This window comes from Apteryx mantelli, unplaced genomic scaffold, assembly GCF_036417845.1.
Source record: "Apteryx mantelli isolate bAptMan1 unplaced genomic scaffold, bAptMan1.hap1 HAP1_SCAFFOLD_302, whole genome shotgun sequence".
NCBI lineage: Eukaryota > Metazoa > Chordata > Aves > Apterygiformes > Apterygidae > Apteryx > Apteryx mantelli.
The window spans coordinates 33,775-55,600 of record NW_027118654.1 but is presented as its reverse complement, the minus strand read 5'-3'; the positions used below and the strand labels follow the sequence as shown (position 1 = coordinate 55,600).

The 21,826-nt window shown below is 71.8% G+C and overlaps 1 protein-coding gene across 1 annotated transcript; it reads right to left on the bottom strand.

Moving 5' to 3' along the window:
• Positions 1-6: 6 nt before the first annotated feature.
• Positions 7-21,760, bottom strand: LOC106492923 (pecanex-like protein 3; the record flags this gene model as incomplete). The annotated part of the gene is given in 47 exon segments (XM_067317170.1): positions 7-74; positions 567-817; positions 1,211-1,368; positions 1,883-1,924; positions 2,502-2,592; positions 2,595-2,652; positions 2,654-2,734; positions 3,147-3,371; positions 3,373-3,378; positions 3,470-3,526; positions 3,529-3,619; positions 3,732-3,835; positions 4,524-4,627; positions 4,630-4,713; positions 4,716-4,752; positions 5,241-5,282; positions 5,284-5,427; positions 5,429-5,498; positions 5,983-6,214; positions 6,949-7,007; positions 7,536-7,665; positions 8,190-8,298; positions 9,263-9,379; positions 9,381-9,441; positions 10,535-10,679; positions 10,770-10,920; positions 11,013-11,105; positions 11,684-11,789; positions 11,926-12,035; positions 12,734-12,825; positions 12,903-13,013; positions 13,118-13,289; positions 14,373-14,405; positions 14,484-14,637; positions 15,507-15,667; positions 15,754-15,889; positions 16,569-16,662; positions 16,774-16,943; positions 17,026-17,149; positions 18,064-18,654; positions 18,656-18,671; positions 18,673-18,968; positions 19,077-19,172; positions 19,328-19,367; positions 19,604-19,706; positions 20,492-20,676; positions 21,608-21,760. Coding segments are annotated over 47 exon segments (5,753 nt in total), but the record flags the coding sequence as incomplete, so codon positions are not given.
• Between the last annotated feature and the right edge of the window lie 66 nt (positions 21,761-21,826).

Below are 21,826 nucleotides of genomic sequence, written 5' to 3'. Positions count from 1 at the left end.
TGGGGCTGCGCCGCGGGACTCTCCTTGTCGCGGGGGGGCTCCGGGGCCGGGCGGGCACCAGCGTCCGGGGGGACCTGGGGGGGGGGGACGGATGGGGACAGCGATGGGAATGGGGCCACCCCCCCCCCCGAGCACCCAGGGGACCCAGGCGTCCGGGTCCCCAATCCCCCCCCCCCCCAAAAAGGGCCCAGGCATCCGGGTCTCCAATCCCCCCCCCCAAAAGGACCCAGGCATCCGGGTCCCCAATCCCCCCCCCCAAAAAGGGCCCAGGCATCTGGGTCCCCAATCCCCCCCCCCAAAGGATCCAGGCATCCAGGTCCCCAATCCCCCCCCCCCCAAAAGGACCCAGGCGTCCGGGTCCCCAATCCCCCCCCCCAAAAAGGGCCCAGGCATCTGGGTCCCCAATCCCCCCCCCCAAAGGATCCAGGCATCCAGGTCCCCAATCCCCCCCCCCCCAAAAGGACCCAGGCGTCCGGGTCCCCAATCCCCCCCCCCAAAAGGGCCCAGGCGTCCGGGTCCCCAACCCCCCCCCCCCCAAAAAGGGCCCAGGCGTCCGGGCGACTCACCTGGCCCCTGGCGCTGGGGGTGCCCTGGGGGCCAGGGGTGCCCGGGGGGGGGTCCCCGTCGCCGCCCCCCCCCTTGCGGCTGCCCAGGCTCCACTTGCCGCAGGGGCCGTCGTAGGCGAAGGCGGGGGGGGCCCCGGGGCCGGGGGGGGGCCCAGCCGTTGGCAGGGTGGGGCCTCCGGGGGGGTCCCGCCGGCTCTCGCCCCCCCCGCGGCCCCCCCAGCCCGGCCCGGCCCCCCCGCTCTGCTCGGGACCTGCGGGGACACGGCAAGACGTGGGGGGGGTGGCAGGGGGGCAGAGCCCCCCCCCCGCCCCGGGACCCAGGTGTCCGGGTGGCCCCCCCCAAGGCATTCAGCCCCCTGGGACCCAGGTGTCCGGGTGCCCCCCACCCCCCAGTATCCAGCCCCCCTGGGACCTAGGTGTCCGGGTGCCCCCCCCAAGGCATCCAGCCCCCCCCCAGGGGCCCAGGCATCCGGGTGTCCCCCCAACCCCACATATCCAACCCCCCCCAGGTATCCAGCCCCCCCTGGGTATTCAGCCCCCCCCCCCGGTGCCCCCCCAACCCCATATATCCAACCCCCCCCCCCCAGGTATCCAGCCCCCCCCTGGGTATCCGGCCCCCCGGGGCCCAGGCGTCCGGGCCCTACCTGGGTGGGGCGGGGCGGGGGCGGAGGCGGGGGTCTCGGGGGGGTTTGCAGCCCCCGGGGGGGCCGGGCCCCCCCCTCCACCGCCGCCGCCGCCGCCGCAGTCCGAGTCCTCGATGTTGCCGCCGCTGTTGCAGCCGGCGCCGCAGCCCTTCTGCAGCCTGCGCCGGGGAGCCCGTCAGCGGGGCGCGGGGGGGGGACGGATGGGGGGGGCAGGGGACGGACGGGGGGACGGACGGGGGGACGGACGGGCGGACACGGTGGGTCCCCCGGGTGCTGAGGGTCCCCGGAGGTGGCTGAGGGTCCCCGGGAGGCAGTTGGGGGTCCCCTGGGTGCAGCGGGGACCCTAGGAGCAGGTTTGGGGCGGTTTGGGGCAGTTCGGGGGGCTTCTGGGGTAGTTTCGGGGGGGGGGGTTGGGGCAGTTCGGGGGGCTTTTGGGGTAGTTTCGGGGGGGGGTTGGGGGTGGTTTGCGTTTCGGGGGTGGTTTCTGGGGCTCATCGCGTCCAGGTGGCAGCGAGCCAGGCAGCGATGGCGCAGGCGCTGAGCGGGCCTGGGGCCATTTGGGGCAGGTTCGGGGCAGGTTTGGGAGGTGGTTTGGGGGGGGTTTGGGGGCGGTTTTGGGGGGATTTGGGGGGCAGATTCGGGGGGATTTTGGGGGTGGTTCGGGGGGCTCACCGCGTCCAGGTGGCAGCGAGCCAGGCGGCGATGGCGTGGGTGCTGAGCGGGCCGGGGCCGTTTGGGGCAGGTTCGGGGCAGGTTCGGGGCAGGCTTGGGAGGTGGTTTGGGGGGGTTTTGGGGCAGTTTGGGGGGATTTGGGGGCAGTTTCAGGGGGATTTTGGGGGCGGTTCGGGGGGCTTTCAGGGGCTCACCGCGTCCAGGTGGCAGCGAGCCAGGCGGTGATGGCGTGGGTGCTGAGCGGGCCGGGGCCGTTTGGGGCAGGTTCGGGGCAGGTTCGGGGCAGGCTTGGGAGGTGGTTTGGGGGGGTTTTGGGGGCAGTTTCGGGGGGATTTGGGGGGCAGTTTCGGGGGGATTTTGGGGGCGGTTCAGGGGGATTTTGGGGGCGGTTCGGGGGGCGGTTTCGGGGGCTCACCGCGTCCAGGTGGCGGGGAGCCAGGCGGCGATGGCGCGGGCGCTGAGCGGGCCGGGGACGTTTGGGGCAGGTTCGGGGCAGGTTTGGGAGGCGGTTCAGGGGGATTTTGGGGGCGGTTTCGGGGGATTTTGGGGGCGGTTCGGGGGGCTTTCAGGGGCTCACCGCGTCAGGTGGCGGCGAGCCAGGCGGCGATGGCGCGGGCGCCTGAGCGGGCCGCCCCAGAGGGCGCGCAGCTGCGGGTGGGAGCCGGCGAAGGAGGTGGTGAGGGGCGACACGTAGATGGGGTAGCCCAGCGCTGGTCGCACGACGAGTTGATGATGTTGCGCAGCGCCTGCTTGGCGTTCTGGATGCTGCCCCCGCTCCGGGTTGCGGTTGCGCAGGAAGACGAGCTCCTGCTGCTGCCCGGCCCAGAGCCCCCGCACGCACTCCCGGTTCAACTGGGGGGGAAACGCGGTTACTGGGGGCACTGGGAGAGCTGGGATGGTGCTGGGATGGTGCTGGGACAGCCCAGAGCCCCCGCACACACTCCTGGTTCACCTAGGGGGGGAAAGGGAGGTTACTGGGGGCACTGGAAGTGCTGGGATGGGCGTGGGGGGGACGGGGCATGGCCAGAGCCCCTGTGCATGCTCCCAGCTCACCTTGGGGGGAGAAAAGGGGTTACTGGGGGCACTGGGGGGTTACTGGGGGCACTGGAATGGCACTGGGACGGGACAGGGCACGGCACACAGCCCCCCATCCCACTCCTATTCACTCGGGGGGGGAAGAACGGGGATGCTGGGGGGGAAAAGAGCAGGATTGGGGGCGGGAAGGGGTGCCGTCCCCGGGCGCCCGGACGCCTGGGCCCCTCACCTTGATGACGCGGAAGCTGAGGTAGCGGCGGTTGAGCATCACCACCTTGTACTCGTCGCTGGCCTCGTCCATGACGTGCCGCAGGGCCAGCAGCGCCGGCGTGTTGGCCAGGATGGCGCCGCGCCAGGCCGGGTCGCCCTCGTGCGAGATCACCATGCGGCCCTCGTTGGCCGCCACCGCCTCGTAGAGCGCCGCCGCGTCCTCGTACTCGTCGGGCGACGTGAAAGTGGTCCTGCACGGGGACGGCGAGACGGGGGCACGGGCAGCGCCGGGGCCGCCCCGCGCGGCGTGTCCCCTCCGTGCGCCGTCCCCCCTCCCGGTACCTGGTGCAGCTTGAGGGCCATGCGCACGCCGGGGGCCACCACGCGGGTGCAGCAGGTCCCATGTCGGCGAAGACCCACTCGTCGCGGGCGACGTGATGCGGGAAGTCGCCCTTGAAGAGGGCGTGCAGCCCGTAGAGGAAGGGCTCCAGGCTGCGCGGGGGTGGTGGGGCGTGAGCGGGGGGCGCCCCGGACGCCTGGGCCCGTCCCGGACGCCTGGGCCCACGGCAGATCCGGGGGTGGTTTTTTTGGGGGGGGGTCTCACCTGGCCGACATGCTGTGCGAGGCGGTGCCCAGCGCCCGGCGGCCGAGCGCGCAGAGCCCGAAGCAGAGGGTGACGAGGGGCGAGTCCCAGTCCTTGTCCACGGGCTGCTAGGGGACAGCGGGGACGGGGCGGGTCAGGCCCCCAACCACGTCCCTGTCCCCACCGGGGTCCCTCATCCCCATCCCCGTCCCCGCCGGCCGTCCCAACCCCGATGCCGTCAGGCTCCTCCTGTCCCCAAACTCGTTCCCATCCCCGTTGGGGTCCCCTGTCCTTGTCCCCATCCCCATCCCTGCAAGGCTTCTGGTCCTGGTCCCTGTCCCCTGTCCCCACAGGACTCCATGTCCCCTGTCCCTGTTCCCATGGGGCTCCCTGTCCTGATCCCCATTCCCATCCCCCATAGGGTCCCTCTGTCCCTGTCCAAATCCCCAAGGAGCTCTACCATCCCCATCCCCGTCCCCGTAGGGCCTCGTGTCCCTATCGGGCTTCCCTGTCCCCATCCCCATCCCTGTCCCCATGGAGCTGCCCCATCCTGGTCCCCGTGCCCATGGGGATCCCCTGTCCCCACTGGACTCTTCCATCCCTGTCCCCATCCCCATGGGGCTGCCCAAATCCCTGTCCCTATGGGGCTGCCCCACGCCGGTCCCCGTCCCCACGGGGCTGCCCCATCCCTGTCCCCATCCCCATGGGGCTGCCCAATCCCTGTCCCCAGGGGGCTGCCCCCACGCCGGTCCCTGTCCCCACGGGGCTGCCCCACGCCGGTCCCCGTCCCACGGGGCTGCCCCGCGGGCGCACCTGGGCCCGGCGCCCGGCGCAGTGCTGGATCCAGCCCAGGTAGGCCTGCCGGAAGGCCGGGAGGCTGAGGCCGCCCAGGCGGGCGTCGAAGTCCTCGTCGATGTGAGGTTGAAGGTGGGGTCGGTGTCGGCGTAGCCGGGCGCCGTGCAGGGCCGCAGCCCCTCGCGCACCCCCTCGTGCGCCAGCCACTCCTCAGCTTCGGCGACCGCGTCACGTAGTAGATGATGCTCTGCGGAGGGGAGGGCACGGGCTGGGGACGGCCCCGCGCAGGGACCGCTCCCTCGGGCAAAGCGCAACCTCCTCGGGCAAAGCACAGCCTCCTCGTGCAAAGCACAGCCTCCTCGTGCAAAGTGCAGTGTCTTTGGGCAAAGCGCAACCTCCTCGTGCAAAGCGCAACCTCCCCGTGCAAAGTGCAGCCTCTTTGGGCAAAGCGCAGCCTCCCCGTGAAAAGCGCAACCTCCTCGGGCAAAGCGCAACCTCCTCGGGCAAAAATGCATCCCCCCCAACGCAAAATGCAACCTCCTCATCCAAAGTGCAACCACTGCCCGGGCAGGGTGCAGCTCCCGTGCAAAGCACTGCCTTCGTACAAGGCGCAGCTCCCCATATGAGGCGCAGCCCCCCATGTGAGGCGCTGCCCCCCGTGCAGGATGCAGCCCCCCGTGCAAGGTGCAGCCCCCCGCGCCAGGCGCAGCCCCCCGCACCAGGCGCGCCGCCCACCTTGACGTAGTAGGTGATGAGGATCATGCGGAGGTCGAAGACCCTGCAGCATGGAGGCGGCGTTGTTGTCGCTGATGCTGTAGCCCTCCAGCACGTACTTGGTGGCCGCCACCTCCCAGGCGAGCCAGCGCTGCCCGAAGGCGGCGTTGAAGGACAGCACGTGGGGCAGGTGGCCCGGCTCGCAGCAGCCAGCAGCCCTCGTCCTCGTCCACCCCCTCCGTGATGGCCTCCACCTCCCGCTGCTGGGCAGTAGGTGCCCTGCGGGAGCGGGCCCGCGGGGAGGTCAGCGGGGACGGGAACGTCCCCCCGCGAGGGGGACGGGGCTGGGGGACGTCTCTGAGCCCCCCCAGGAGCAGGACATTCCCATGGGGATGTCAGTGGGGATGGGGACATCCCTGAGCCCCCTGCAAGGGGGGACAAGGCTGGGGGACATCCTGAGCCCCCCCAGGAGCAGGACATTCCCATGGGGACGTCAGTGGGGACGGGGACATCCCGAGCCCCCTGCAAGGGGGGACAAGGCTGGGGGACGTCTCTGAGCCCCCTGCGAGCGGGACGTGCCCGTGGGGACATCAGCTGGGGCCAGGGACGTCCCCAAGCCCCCGGGGAGCTGGACGTGCCCACGGGGACCTCAGCGGGGCTGGAGAACGTCCTGACGCCCCACGAGCGGGACATCAACGATTTCGGAGCAACGCGCCCCAAAACCTGGAGCCCGGGCCGCCCCGGGGACCGCGGGTGCCGCGACGGGGGGGCCGGCTCACCCCTGAACTCGAGGCCGCGGAGCTGGAAGGTGACGAGGCCGTTGCCGATCTCCACGAGGTGCACGAGGCGTTTGAGGTAGTCAGAGGCGAGGACGAAGCAGTCGCCGGCGCCGAAGGTGCCCCAGCGCCCCAGCTGCAGGTCGCCGCAGAGCGAGTGCTGCAGCGACCGCGTCAGGTGCTCGTAGAAGATGGAGTTGAGGTTGTTGTCGTCCGCACCTGGGGGGCGGCCGCCCCGTCAGCGCCCGGCTGCCGTGGGGCGGGCTGGGGGCCCAGGGAGGCTGTGGGGCAGGCTGAGGGGTCCCACGGGGCAGCTGAGGGCCCAGGGAGGCTGTGGGGCAGGTAGGGTCCTGGGAAGGTGCTGTGGGGTGGGCTGGGGGGCACTGGGGGCCCAGGGAGCTGCTCGGACTGGGGGCTGCAGGGTCCCATGGGGCAGCTGGGGGTTCGGGGGGCTGTGGGGCAGGCAGGGTCCTGGGAAGGTGCTATGGGGCAGGCTGGGGGCTGCGGGGTCCCATGGGGCAGCTGGAGGCTCAGGGGGGCTGGGGGGCAGGCAGGGTCCTGGGGAGATGCTGTGGGGCGGGCTGGGGGCTGCGGGGGTCCCATGGGGCAGCTGGGGGCAGCTGGGGAGGCTGTGGGGCAGGCAGGGTCCTGGGAAGGTGCTGTGGGGCAGGCTGGGGGCTATGGGGTCCCAGGGAGGTGCTATGGGGCAGGCTGGGGGCCATGGGGTCCCAGGGAGGTGCTATGGGGCAGGCTGGGGGCCATGGGGTCCTGGTGGGTCCATGGGGCAGGTGGAGAGCTGGGGGGTCCCCGTGGGAGGGCAGCTGTGGGGCAGGAGACGCAGCGAGGGCCGTGGGGCAGACGTGGGGACACTATGGGGGTCCCGCAGGTCTCTCTGGGGGGTCCATGGGGGTCCCGCGGGTCGCTGTGGGGCAGCCGTGGGTCCCGGCACGCACCGGGGTTGCGGTCAAGCTGGGTGGCCAAGCGGGTGTTGGAGTGATCGACCCTCTTGGTGCTGTGGGGACCGGGGGGGGGGGGGGGTGTCAGCCCCACGGTGCCCCCCAGCACCCCATAGCACCCCCCATGGCCCCCCAGCACCCCATAGCACCCCCCAGCACCCATAAAACCCCATAGCACCCCCATAGCTCCCCACAGTACCCCTCCAGCCCCTTATAACACCCCATAGCATCCTAAAACAACCCCTCAGCACCCCCTGACACCCCTCTGCACCCCATAACACCCCCATGACACCCCATAGCACCCCATAACAAATCCCCAGCACCCCATATACCCCCTTAGCACCCCACGACACCCCATAACACCCCCATGACACCCCATAGCACCCCAAAACAAACCCCTGGCACCCCACAGCACCCCATATGCCCCCTTAGCACCCCACGACACCCCATAACACCCCCCCAGCACCCTGTAACACCTCGCAGCACCCCCCTGGCCCTGCACGGCACCCCGCAGCACCCCGCAGCACCTCCCAGCGCCCCATAGAGCCCCACAGCGCCCCACAGCGCCCCGCCGGGGCCCCCACTTGTAGTCGCGCTCCCAGAACTTGACGGGGCGGGCGTAGGACATGAGGAAGACGGCGCTGCCCAGCAGCGGGGTCAGCGGGGTGGAGAGCAGCGCCGAGAGCCCGGCCTGCAGCAGCAGCATCGCCGAGTCTGGCCGCCCGTCAAGGGCCACCGCGCCGCCCCGGACCCACGGCGGGGGGGAACCCGGACCCACGGCGGGGGGGGGAAGAGACCCACGGGGGGGGGGGAAGAGACCCAGACCCACAGTGGGAGGAGAGACCCCCAGGGGTAGGACCCATGGAAGGGAGACCCAGACCCACAGAGGGGAGACACCCATGGGAGAAGACCCAGACCCTCGGTGAAGAGACCCCAAGCCATGGGGAGAGAGAGCCTGACCCACGGAGGGAGACGTCCCCATCCGTAGGGAGAGACCCTGACCCGTGAGGGGACCCCGACCCATGGGGAGAACAACTCATGGGGGGAAGAGACCCACACCGAGAGACTGACCCATGGGGAGAGACCCCAACCCATGGGAAGAGACCCCGACCCACGGGGAGAGACCCCGACCCACGGGGAGAGACCCATGGGGAAACCCAGACCCACGGGGTGACCCCGACCCACGGGGGGCCACCCCGACCCCCCGGGGGCCACCCCAGCTGCGAGCCCAAGGATACGGGGCACGGCGAAGGGCTGGGCGAAGGCGTGGAAGGCCGAGCCCCAGGTGATCTGCCAGGGCGCGATGTAGGTGAGCACGAAGCGCAGCTTGTACAGCAGGTCCCACAGCTGGGGGGCGGCAGCGTCAGGCCGCCCGGACGCCGGGGCCCTGCCCGGACGCCTGGGGCCCTAACCTGGACGCCTGGGTCCCATCCGCAGGCCTGGGTCCCACCTGGACACCCAGGTCCCTGCCTGGGTCCCCCCCCGGCCTCTTGGACCCCCCTGGGACACCTGGGTCCTTGGCTCAGGACCCTGCTCGGACATCTGGGTCCCCCCAGGATGCCCAGGTCCCACCTAGAAGTCCAGGACCCATCTGGACACCTGGGTCCCCCCCCAGGACGCCCAGGTCCCGTCCGGACACCTGGGTCCCCCCAGGACATCCAGGTCCCTGCTTGGACACTTGGGTCCCGTCTGGACACCTGGGTCCCCCCAGGTCCCTGCTCAGACACCTGGGTCCCCCCAGGACATCCAGGTCCCTGCTTGGACATCTGGGTACCGTCTGGACACCTGGGTCTCCCCAGGACCCACTCGGACACCTGGGTCCCCCCAGGTCCCTGCTCAGACACCTGGGTCCCCCCAGGACATCCAGGTCCCTGCTTGGACATCTGGGTACCGTCTGGACACCTGGGTCTCCCCAGGACCCACTCGGACACCTGGGTCCCCCCAGGACACCCAGGTCCCTGCTTGGACATCTGGGTCCCGTCTGGACACCTGGGTCTCCCCAGGACCCACTTGGACACCTGGATCCCCCCAGGATGCCCAGATCCTTGCTCGGACACCTGGATCCCCCCAGGACACCCAGGTCCCTGCTTGGACACCTGGGTCCCGTCTGGACACCTGGGTCTCCCCAGGACCCACTCGGACACCTGGGTCCCCCCAGGATGCCCAGGTCGCACCCGGACGCCTGGGTCCCCTGGCACAGCTCCCTGCCTGGACACCTTGGTCGTCCCCCCCCCCCCGGACACCTGGGATCCCCCCAGAGCTTTAGGCCCGGCTGCCTGGGCCCCCCCCCCGGGCACCCCCCCGGCCCCACCTTGCTGGCGAGGATGGAGACGAGGAAGTAGTCGAGCAGGAAGCCCTGGGAGTGGCGGGGAAAGTCGCAGCGGAAGAGCAGGGCGGTGAAGGCCAGCGCCAGCGACTGCTGCGGGGGGGCAGCAGAAGGCCCCGCGCAGCAGCCGCAGCCCCGCCGCCGTCAGCAGCAGCGCCCGGGCGCTGGGGGGGGGGGGGGGGGGAGGACATCAGGCATCGCCCGCGGACCCCCCCCCAGCGCCCGCAGACCCCCCCCAGCACCCCCATATTCCCCATGGGCCCCTTGTGCCTGCAGGCCCCCCCCAGCACCCACCGATCCCCTCCCAGCACCTACAGACCCCTCTGGATCCCCACTACCAACCCCAGACCTCCCTCAAGGACCGCCCCGGGGCCCCCCTGGTGGCCACAGGACCCCTCAGACCCCCCCCCAGCACCCCCAAGCTCTCCTGGACCCCTCCAGCACCCCCCAGACCTCCCCCGGGGCCCCCCTGGTGGCCACAGGACCCCTCAGACCCCCCCCCAGCACCCCCAAGCTCTCCTGGACCCCTCCAGCACCCCCCAGACCTCCCCCGGGGCCCCCCTGGTGGCCACAGGACCCCTCAGACCCCCCCCCAGCACCCCCAAGCTCTCCTGGACCCCTCCAGCACCCCCCAGACCTCCCCCGGGGCCCCCCTGGTGGCCACAGGACCCCTCAGACCCCCCCCCAGCACCCCCAAGCTCTCCTGGACCCCTCCAGCACCCCCCAGACCTCCCCCGGGGCCCCCCTGGTGGCCGCAGGACCCCTCAGATCCCCCCCCAGCACCCCCAAGCTCTCCTGGACCCCCCCAGCACCCCCAGACCTTTATCAAGGACCCCCCAGGACCCCCCCCTGGTGGCCACAGACCCTCCCAGCACCCCCAGACCCCTATAGACCCCCCCTCCCCCCCAGAGCAGAGGGGTGCTGGGGACTGGCCCAGCTCCCCACGTCCCATCCCAATGGGGTAGGACGCCTGGGTCCCATGGGAAAAGAGGGGCTTGGGGGACCAGGACGCCTGGGTCCCCTGGGGGAGGAGGAGGAGGAGGAGCCCAGGACGCCTGGGCCCAGGGGACAGGAGGGGACCAGGACGCCTGGGTCCCCAGGAAGGGGGGATTCCCAGGACTAGGGCATCCCGGGCCAGGGGGTGTCCCGGACGCCCAGGAAGCAGCGGTGGGGTTCCGGGGCCCAAGAGCCCCGGGGGCACGTCCCGGACGCCTGGGCCCCCCCGGCAGCGGCTGGGGGGGGTGTGGGGGGCCCTACTAGAGGCAGAAGTGCTCGGGGCGGGCGCTGACGGCGTGGGCGTCCACGGTGAGGGCGTAGAGCACCACGGCCGGGTGCACGCCGTACTTCTCCAGGCACTGCAGCCAGGCGTAGGCCTTCTCGAACCACATCAGCTGCGCCGCGTCTGCGCCGGGGGGGGGCAGCAAGGTTGGGGGGGGGTAGGGGGTGCTGCGACCCCCCCTGGACCCCCCCAACTGGCCTCCCCGGCACCTACCGCGCACTTCGAACTGGCTGTACTCGCGCGGCTTGAGCACGGGCCCCGAGAGACAGACCCAGGGCAGCTGCTTGCGGAGCTGCGGCAGCAGGTAGTGCGTGACGAAGCCCAGCAGCGCGGCCAGGCCGCAGAGCACGTAGCCCAGGACGGACTGCGGGGGGGGGGGGGACACACGCACACGGTGACGAGGACGTGGGGACGCGCGTCAGGGCCGCCCCGGCCTCCCCCCCGGCCTCCGGGTACCTTGAGAGCGATGAAGACGGTGCTGGCGCTGACGGCGAAGGTCAGCACCGCCACCACCGAGCACATCACCAGGTCCGAGTGCAGGACGTCCCGCTGCGGTGACGGGGGTGAGAGCGGCCACGGTGGCCCCATCCCCCCCAGTGTCCCCAGCCCTGTCCCCAGCTCCCCTACCATGTCCCTCTCCCCCCCAAGGTGTCCCCATCCATGTCCCCAGCTCCCCTAGCATGTCCCTGTCCCCCCCCTGTGTCCCCAGCCCTGCTGCCATGTTCCCGTTCCCACAAAAGTGTCCCCATCCTTGTCCCTGGCTCCCCTACCCCATCCCTGTCCCCAGCTCCCCTACCATGTCCCTCTCCCCCCCAAGGTGTCCCCATCCATGTCCCCGGCTCCGCTACCATGTCCCTGTCCCCCCCCAGGGTCCCCAGCCTGTTGCCATGTCCCTGTTCCCCCCAAAGCATCCCCATCCTGTCCCCAGCTCCCCTAGCATGTCCTTGTCCCCCCCACCACATCTGTTTCCCCCATGGCATCTCCATCCCTGTCCCTGTTCTCCCCACGGTGTCCCCGTCTCCACCGTATCCCCCCAACGGCACCTCCGTCCCCGTTGCCACCCCTCCAAAATGTCCCCATCCCCCCCCACAGCGTCCCCACCACGGTGTCCCCATCTCTCCGCTCACCAGGGAGCCGCGGAGCTTCTCGGGCAGGGGGTCGGGGATCTCCGCCGGCGGCGTCTCGGGGCTCCGGCTCTCGAACTCGGGGAAGAACTTGGTGCGGATGAGGGACCTGCGGGGCGGGCGGGGGCTGGCACGGGGCTCCAGAGGACCCAGGCGTCCGGGCGCCCCCGCCTCCGCCGCGGACCCCGGCGTCCGGGCCCTGCCCCGGCTCCCCCAGGGACCCAGGCGTCCGGGCGGGCACAGACCAGAGCACGGTGGGGTCGCTGCTCTGGCGGCTCAGGTGATACGAGGAGGCGACGAGGAAGCCGCAGAAGACGGAGAAGAGCACGGGGACGTGCTGGTCCCCCCAGGGTGCCTGCGGGAAGGAGGGGGGGGTGTCAGGGGACCCCGGGGACAGGCCTGACCCCCCCCGGGGACGTCCCTGACCCCCCAGGGACCCTGGGGCAGGTCCAAACACCCCACAGGGACCCCGGGGCAGGTTGAGGCTCCCTCAAGGTAGGTTGGGGACCCCCAGGGGCAGGTCAAGACCCCCCAGGGCAGATCCAAACACCCCACAAGGACCCTGGGGCAGGTCGAGACCCCCTGGGGCAGGTTGGGGACCCCCGGGGGAGGCTGGGGACCCCCAGGGGCAGGTCAAGACCCCCCAGGGCAGATCCAAACACCCCACAGGGATCCCAGGGCAGGTCGAGACCCCCTGGGGCAGGTTGGGGACCCCCAGGGCAGATCCAAGCACCCCACAAGGACCCTGGGGCAGGTTGAGACCCCCTGGGGCAGGTTGGGGACCCCCAGGGGCAGGTCCAAACACCCCACAGGGACCCTGGGGCAGGTCGGGACCCCCTGGGGCAGGTTGGGGACCCCCAGGGCAGATCCAAGCACCCCACAAGGACCCTGGGGCAGGTTGAGACCCCCTGGGGCAGGTTGGGGACCCCCAGGGGCAGGTCCAAACACCCCACAGGGACCCTGGGGCAGGTCGGGACCCCCTGGGGCAGGTTGGGGACCCCCAGGGCAGGTCGGGACCCCCCCAGCCGGGGCAGGTCGGGGCCCCCCCCTTACCTTGATGGCCCCCAGGCAGAAGCCGTAGAGGGCGGCAGCCACCAGCACGCTGCGGGCGAAGCCGTACAGAGCCGTCAGGGGGCTGGTGGCGGCTGCGGGAGAGACGCGGGGGGGTGAGCGGGGCCCGCCGGCCCCCCGCCCCCAGCCCCGGGCCACCGCGGGGACCCACCTGTGCCGCCGAAGAGGTGCATGTCGACCTGTTCCAGCAGGTACATGAGGCAGGTGTTGACTTGCGGCAGCAGCCCCAGCAGGAAAACCAGGGGGAAGCAGAGGGTGAAGACTGGGGGGGGGACAGAGAGCGGCGGCGGCGGGGGGTCAGCGGAGGCTGGGCCGCGTCCCCCCCCTGCCTGGGGCTGTGTCCCCCCCGCCGGGGCCGGGGCTCACCGGTGGCGACGTCGCGGGCGCCGCGGAAGAAGTCGGCGGAGAAGAGGGTGAGGCCGTAGAAGGGGGTGGGGGGCGCGGGGGGGGCGCGGGCGCAGGCGTCCAGCCCCCAGATGAGGGCGCAGGCCACGCAGAAGTACACCGGGCGGCTGTAGGCGATGAGCCGGTTGTGGCCCTGCGGGGAAGGGGTCAGCGAGGGGCCCGCGGGGCCCCCGCGGCGCGCGTAGGGACCCCACGGGGCCATATGGCACGCGTAGGGACCACCACGGTGCATGTAGGGACCCCACGGGGCCATATGGCATGCATAGGGACCCCCACGGCACGCGTAGGGACCCCACGGGGCCATATGGCACGCGTAGGGACCCCCATGGCACGCATAGGGACCCCACGGGGCCATATGGCACGCGTAGGGACCACCACGGTGCATGTAGGGACCCCACAGGGCCATATGGCACGCATAGGGACCCCCACGGCACGCATAGGGACCCCACGGGGCCATATGTCACGCATAGGGACCCCCACAGCACGCGTAGGAACTGCCACAGGGCCATACAGCACATATAGTAAACCCCGCGGCATGTGTAGGGACCCCACGGGGCCATATGGCACACATAAAATCCCCTAAACCTAAACCACACATGCAGGGATGCCCCATACACCCATAGAGCGTGTTTACGGACCCCGGGGTACGCGTAAGAGCCCTGCATGGTATTTGTAAGGACCCTATAAGGCTATACTACACATATAAGGACCCCAACAGCATGCATAGGGACCCATGGGGCTATACGGCATACATAGGAAACCCTACAGGGTCACACAGCACACCTATAGGTCCCTATGAGAAAACACAGTATATGTAGGGACCTCCACAGGCTCGTAAAGCATGTATACAAAAGCCCATGGTACCGTATGGTAGCATAAGGACCTTCACAGCATGTATAGGGACCCCACGAAGGCCGCATGGCACACATAGGAATCGCCATGGGGCTGCACAGCACCCATAGGGATCTTCTGGGGGCCATATAGCACACATAGGGACCTCCGTGGGGCTGCACGGCACCCATAGGGATCCTCCAGGGACCATATAGCATGTGTAGAGATCTCTGTGGGGCTGCACGGCACCCACAGGGACCCTCCGGGGGCCATATAGCACGTATAGGGACCTCCGTGGGGCCGCACGGCACCCATAGGGATCCTCCGGGGGCCATACAGCACGCGTAGGGACCTCCCTGGGACCCTGCAGCACACGGTTACTCACGTGCATGGGCGAGGCGGCGTCCGGCTGCACGCTCTGCAAGAGAGAGGGGACGCTGGCACCCGGCGGCACCCTGGTCCCCTCCCACCCCCGAGCCACCCGTCCCCGTCCCACCTTGAGCAGCGAGTACTGGCAGCTGGCGATGACGAGGCAGAACTGGAAGACCCAGATGTCGCGGAAGAAGCCCTGCAGCAGCAGCAGGTAGCCCAGGAAGGCCACCAGGGCCACCAAGGCCACCACGAAGACGTTCTCTGTCACCTGCCGGTTCCTGCAAGGCCGTGCCGGGCTTGAGTGGGGCTCGAGGTGGGGGGCCCCGGGGTGTTCCTGGGGCTGTCCCCACGGCTTGGTGGTAGCCCTGGGGTTTGGGGGTGTCCCCAGAGCTGTCCCTGGGGCTCGGGGGTGTCCCCACGGCTCAGGGATGTCACCAGGGCTGTCCCCAGGGCTCTTGGGCATCCTCACGGCTCATGGGTGCCCCTGGGGGCTCAGAGCCATCTCCAGCTCTGTCCCCCTGGTTTGGGGGTGTCCCTAGGGGTGCCTGTGGGGTTTGGGGGTGTCCCCATGGCTCGGAGCTGTCACCAAGGGTGTTCTTGTGGTTTGGGGGTGTCCCAAGGGATGTCCCTGGGGCTCAGGGGCATCCCCATGGCTCTTAGGTGTCCCAAGGGTGTCCCCGGGGCTTGGGGGCATCCCCATGGCTCTCAGGTGTCCCAAGGGATGTCCCTGGGGCTCAGGGGCATCCCGAGGGGTGTTCCTGGGGCTCGGGGGCATCCCCATGGCTCTCAGGTGTCCCAAGGGTGTCCCCGGGGCTCGGGTGCGTCCCCAGGGATGTCCCTGGGGCTCGGGGGCATCCCCAGGGGTCTCAGGTATCCCAAGGGTGTCCCCAGGGCTCGGGGGCGTCCCCAGGGATCTCAGGTGTCCCAAGGGTGTCCCTAGGGCTCGGGGGCATCCCCATGGCTCTCAGGTGTCCCAAGGGTGTCCCCAGGGCTCAGGGGCATCCCCATGGCTCAGAGCTGTCATCAAGGATGTTCCTGTGGTTTGGGGGTGTCCCAAGGGATGTCCCTGGGGCTCGGGGGCATCCCCAGGGGTCTCAGGTGTCCCAGGGGTGTCCCCGGGACTCGGGGGCGTCCCCGCAGCGCTCACCGGTCGAGCAGGGCCAGCAGGGCCAGGCGGTCGTAGCGGACGCGCACCCAGCGCCCCGGCAGCACCCAGTACTTGTAGTACTGCCGCGGCTTGGCCTTGCCCTCCATCATCAGCGCGTTCTCCTGCGACTCGGGCACCGACTCCTGGTCCAGCAGGTCGAACTGGGGGCGGCGGGGGGGGGGGGGGGGTGAGGCCGCGGCAGCCCCCCTGCGTCCCCCCCCCCCGTGTCCCCCCCGCCGCCGCTCACCTCGGGCAGCTCCAGCGGCACCCGGCGCACCTGCATGCCCTGCAGCACCACGGGCCGCGGCGGCAGCAGCCCCAGCCCCGCCGGCCCCTCGGGCGCCTCCGCCGACGTGAAGCTGGAGGAGTGCGAGTGCCGGTCCCTGCGGGGAGCCCCGCGGGTGACGATGGGGGTCCCCGCGCCCCCGTGTCCCTGTCCCTGCGCCCCCGTCCCTGTGCCCACGTCCCTGTCCCCATCCGCGGTCCCCTTCCTGCGTCCCCATCCCCACCTGCGTCTCCATCCCTGCAGCCCCGACCCCATCCGTGGCCCTGCCCACATGTCCCTGTCCTCATCTATGGCCCTGTTCCATCTGCATCCCCGTCCCCCCCTCCCTGTCCCCATCCCCGGCCCAGTCTCTATCTCTCTGTTCCCATCCGTATCCACAGCCCTGTCCCCACGTCCTTGTCCCCATCCACATCTCATCCTCATCCGCGGTCTCGTTTCCATGTCCCTGTCCTCATCCACAGCCCAGCTCCCGTCCCCATGTCCCCATCCCCATCCGTGCCCCAGCCCCAGCCCCGTCCCTGCATCCCTGTCCCCATCCATGTCACATGCCCATTCCCACGTCCCTGTCTCCATCCACAACCCGGCTCCTGTTTCTGTGTTCCCATCCCCACCTCCCTGGTGCTATCTGCATCCCCACGTCCCTATTCTCAGCCCCGTATTCCTATCCCCATCCACATCCCGTTCTCATCCGTAGCCCCATCCCCATGTCCTTGTTTTCATTTACAACCCAGTTTCTGTCCTCGTTTCCATGTCCCTGTACCCCCATCCCCGCTCACCAGCCCCCGCCGCCCGCGGGCTCCCCGCTTTGCTGCCCCACGGGGTTCTCGTAGCCGCCGCCGGCCAGCCCGAAGGTGTAGGAGCGCCGGACGCCTGGGGAAAGGAGGGGGGGAACGACACATGGAGAGAGGCGGGGGGGTGAGCGGGGCCCACACGAGCACCCCCGCGGCGTCCCCCGTGTCCCCCCCCGCCGCCGGGGCTCACCGCTCTCGTCGTAGAAGTAGTGCACGGCGCCCTCGGAGGTGTCGTCGAAGTCGCAGGCCTCGTGCACGGGGCCGCGGGGCAGCAGCAGCGAGCTGGCGAACTGCAGGGCCGAGGGCAGCGTCAGCGCCCGGCCCGGGGCGGCCGGCCGGCCCCGCGGCAGGTCCTGCAGGCTGCGGGGACAGAGCGGGCTCAGGGCGCGCGGCGGCGGGCGGCGGCGGCGGCGGGGACGCGGCGGGCGGCGGCGGCGCTTACCTGGGCGGCGAGCCCATGGCCGAGGAGGGCGGCGTGGGGTTGGAGCCGGCGTTGTGCCGGCGCCGCGTGGCCTGGCCCGGCTTCGCCCCGTCCCGCCGGGCGCCCGCTGCCGTCGCTGGGGCCGCTGCCGGGAGGGGAAAGGAGGGGAGGGGAGGGCGTCGCAGGAGGCCCCCGCGGACGGGGCGCCCCCGAAATGCCCCGAAGTGCACTGGCCGCGGGGACGGGGCGCCCCGGAACGCTCCGAAACACCCCAAACCACCCCGGCTGTGCTGATGAGCCACTACAAAACACCCCAAACTGCCCCAGACGCCAGGACAGGACACCTCAAACCATCCCGGGATGGGGATGGAGCCCCCCAAACCGCCCCAGGATGCCCCAAACTGCACCAGGATGGGGTTGGGGTCCCCCACACCACCCTGGGAGACCCCAAACAGCCCCGGGATGGGGATGGAGCCCCCTAAACCACCCCAGAATGCCCCAAACTGTGCCAAGACGGGGCTGGGGTCCCCCAACCCACCCTGTGATGGGGCTGGGGCCTCCCACACCACCCTAGGACACCCCAAACAGCCCCAGGATGGGGCTGGGGCCCCCCAGACCCCCTGAAATGGGGCTGGGGTTCCCCCAAACCGCCCCAGGATGGCCCAAACTACCCCAGGATGGGGCTGGGGCCCCCCAAACCACCCCAAGATGCCCCAAACAACACCAGGACAGGGCTGGGGTCCCCCAAAACACTACAGGCCACTCCAAACCACCCCAGGATGGGCTTAAGGTCCCCCAAACTGCCCCAGGATGCGGCTGGGGCCCCCCAGACCCCCTGAAATGGGGCTGGGGCCCCCCAAACCACCCCAAGATGCCCCAAACAACACCAGGACAGGGCTGGGGTCCCCCAAACCACTCCAGGCCATCCCAAACCACCCCAGGATGGGCCTGGGGTCCCCCAAACTGCCACAGGATGCCCCAAACCACCCCAGCAGAGGGCCAAGGCCCCCCTGAAACAGCCCCTTCCACGGCCGTCGGGGCCAGCAGGCCCCCGCTCACCTGCCCCGGCGGCCCCCTCGCCCGGCAGCTCCCCGCGCCAGCCCGGCCGGTTGCCGGCAGCCTCGAGGGGGGGCGGCGGCGGGGGGGGCGGCAGCGTCAGGGCCGAGCCGGGGGCCCCCCCGGCCCCCTCGCCCCGGGCCTCCAGGTCGGCCTTGGCGAGGGGCAGGCCGGGGCGGGCGGCGCCGTCCGCGCCGAGCACCCGAGCGCGGGTCTTGGCGGCGCCGGGGTTCCGGCGGGCGTAGCGGGGCCGGGGGGGCCCCTCGGCGGGGGGGGGCCGCCGCTTGCGCCGGGCCTCGGCCTGCGGCGAGTAGCCGGAGACGCTGGAGGAGGTGTCGGAGCTGTAGCGGCGCAGGCTGGAGGCCGGGCTGAGCTCGCTGCCATCGCTCGAGTCGTCGTCGTCGTCGTCGTCCTCGTCGAAGCTCTCGGCCTCCAGCAGCGCCCGGGCGCCCGGCGGCTCCTTGGGGCGCACGGCGCGGGGGGGGACGGCGGCAGCGGCGGCAGGGGGGGGGCGGTGAGCGGGGCGGCAGCTCAGCCTCCGAGGGGGGGTCGGTGTCGCTGCCGCCCCCCCCCCGCGGCGGCGGTGGCACCGGCAGCGGCGGCGGCGCCGGTGCCCAGCGAGGGGCTGTCGAGGCGGGTGGAAGCCGTCCGCTCGCTGCGGTAGCTGCTGCGGGTGCTCGGCGTCTCCTTGTCGGTGCCGCCGCTGAAGCAGCTGTCCGAGGAGCCCCCCCCGGCGGGCGCCGGCCCCCCCCGCGCCGGGGGGGCTTCGGGGAGGCCCCCGGCCCCCGGCAGCGCCAGGCTGAGGACGCTGCGGCTCAGCCCGGGGGGGCTGGGGGGAGCCGCCGCCACCGCCGCCACTGATGATGACGACTCCGGCCCGCTGTCGCTTGCCGGCCCCGCGGCTCCGGCTGCGGAAGGGGGCGGAAGGCTCGGGGGGGGCCCCACCGCGGCGCCCCCCCCACCCGGGACGGACCCAGGCATCCGGGCCGCCCCCCCCTCCCCTCCCCGGCACCCACCGCCGCTCTCGGGGGGGCTCTGCCGCAGGCGCTCCCGGTCGGCCGCGGTGACGATGACGTTGTTGCTGCCCTGCTCGCGTACCAGCTCCCGGATGTCTGGGGGGGGGACGTTGGGGGGGGCGTCAGGGACACGGGGGGGGGGTCAGGGATGGCGGATTTGGGGGCAGCGGGGACTCGGGGAGGGCGACACGGGGACACAAGATGACGTGGGGACGCGGTGGGGGGGGGACACGGGGGGATCCAGCGCTCACCTCTCGCGGCTCCGGTGTCTTCCAGGTGAGGCAGCAGCTCCTGGAGCGGACAGAAGAGTCACGGGGGGGCCCCAAACTGCGCCCCCCCCCCCCCCCAGCAGACGGGGCTGCCAAGCCCCGAGCGAAGCCCCCGTGTCCCCCCCCCCACTGCATCCTCTCTTGTTTCGTATCCCTGCGTCTCTCCGCTCCACCTGCATCCCCACCCCGGGTCTCCCGCCCCATCTGTGCCCCCCCCCGGGTCCCCCCCCAACCTGTTCCCCCCCCCCCCCGGCTCACCGTGACCTGGTTGAAGCCGAACACGGAGTGTTGGGAGCTGCAGCGCACGGGCGGCGTCGAGCCGGGCCGCCGGAACACCGTCATCTCCACCGCCCCCCCCGGCCTGCGCGGGCCGCACAGCAGGGTCAGGGCCAGCGTCCCGCCCCCCCCCGGACCCCCACCACCCCCCCCAAACTCCCACCCCCCCCCCCCAGCCTGTGCGGCCATATACCAGGGTCAGGGCCAGTGCTGTGACTCCCCCCCAGACCCCCACCGCCCCCCCCCAGAAACCCCTACAGTCCCCAAAGACCCCCCTGGCCCCCCCAGCGACACACCATGGTCAGGACCAGCGCCACGACCCCCCCCAGCCCCCCCCAGAGACTCTCACAGTCCCCAGAGACCCCCAGGGCTCCCCCAAAAACCCTCACAGTGACACACCGGGGTCAGGACCAGCACCACGAACCCCCAGACCCCCGCCACCCCCCCAGAGACCCCCCAGGCCCCCTCACAGATCCCCAGGACCCCCCCCAAAGACCCCCGCCACCCCCCAGAGACCCCCGTGGCCCCCTCACAAGTCCCCAGGCCCCCCCAAAGACCCCCACCACCCCCCTAGAGACCTCCATGGCCCCCTCACAGACCCCCATGCCCCCCCAAAGACCCCTGTCGCCCCCCCAGAGACCTCCGTGGACCCCCAAAGACCCCCATGGCCCCCTCACAGACCCCCATGCCCCCCCAAAGACCCCTGCCGCCCCCCCAGAGACCTCCGTGGACCCCCAAAGACCCCCATGGCCCCCTCACAGACCCCTGTCGCCCCCCCCAGAGACCTCCGTGGACCCCCAAAGACCCCGTGGCCCCCCCAAAGACCCCCGTGGCCACCCAAGAGACCCCTGCGGCCCCCCCCCGGCTCACGGGGCCAGGCCGGCGTCGCCCTCCTCAGCGCGGGCGCCCTCGAGCAGCGTGGCGGCGCCCGGCTCCACCACCTCGCCCTGGTCGAACATGGCGTGCAGCCGGTAGTTGATGGTCTTCACGGTGGCGAAGAAGGTGGCCACCACGGCGCAGTAGACGCCGGCCACCAGCATGCTGGGGGGCAGCACCTGGGGGGGGCGGGGGGCTCCGCTCAGGCAGGGGCCCAGGCGTCCGGCCCTTCCCAAACCGCTGCCCACTGCGCCTCGGCTCGCCCCACGCACGGGGGGGGGGGCGCTGGGTTTCACAGCCCTGGGGGGGGCGCCAGGGCCAGGGCTGGGGGTGCCATGGGAAGACAGGGGCAGGCCTGGGGGTGACACAGGTGGGGGGCAACAGGTTGGGGGACTATACGGGGCTGAGGATAAGGCCTGTGGGACGGTTTAAGCCTGTGGGGGGGTCGCAGGATTGAGGCTGGGGGGCCATAGGGAGGGGGGAGAGGGGCCAGGGCTGGAGGGGGTGGATGGCCCCGGGGGGGGGGTGTATGACAGGGCTGGGGGGGCTGCAGGGCCCCAAGGGGACAACGGGGCTGGAGCTGGGGGGCCGCAGGGGCTGGAGGAGGCCAAGAAGGTCAGGCTGGGGGTGTGTGTGGGGGGGTCACACAACCCTAAAAGAGGTGACAGGGCTGGGGATCATGTGACATTGTGGGGGGGAGCAACAGAATGAGGCTTGGGGGGGTTGGAGGGTCCTGGGGGGTGGTGGGACGGGGGGGGGTTGGGAGCAATGGGGCTGGGGACCATATAGGGCAGCGCAGGAGCACAAAACCAGGCTGGGGAGGGGAACAGGCCCCGGGGGGGGGGGGGGGGGACACACGACACACAGGCCTGGGGAGCCCATAGGGGCCGGTGGAGGCGTCAGGGCCGGGCGCACTGAAGGGCCCCGGGGGGGGACGGACGGACGGACAGTCCTGGGGGGCCACAGACACTAGGGCAGGGGGCAGGGCCGGGTCTCCTATAGGGCTGGGGGCGGTCGACGGACGCCGGTGGGGGACCGAGCCAGGCCCAAAGGTGCCGAGGAGCCCCGGGGGGGGCGGGGCGGGGCCCCGGCGGCGGCGGCGGCGCTGACCGTGTAGAGCAGGAGCGGGCAGGCGAGCAGGAAGAGCCAGGCGTAGAGGTGGAAGCAGTTGGCGAAGGCGCTCTGGTGCGGGTCCAGGAACCAGCCGCCCGTCAGCGAGGCCCACACGCCCTGCCGCAGGATCTGCAGCGCCTGCGAGCCCATGGCCGCGCCGCCGCCGCCGCGCAGCCGCCGCCGCCGCCCATGGGCCCCGGCCGCGCTCGGGCCACG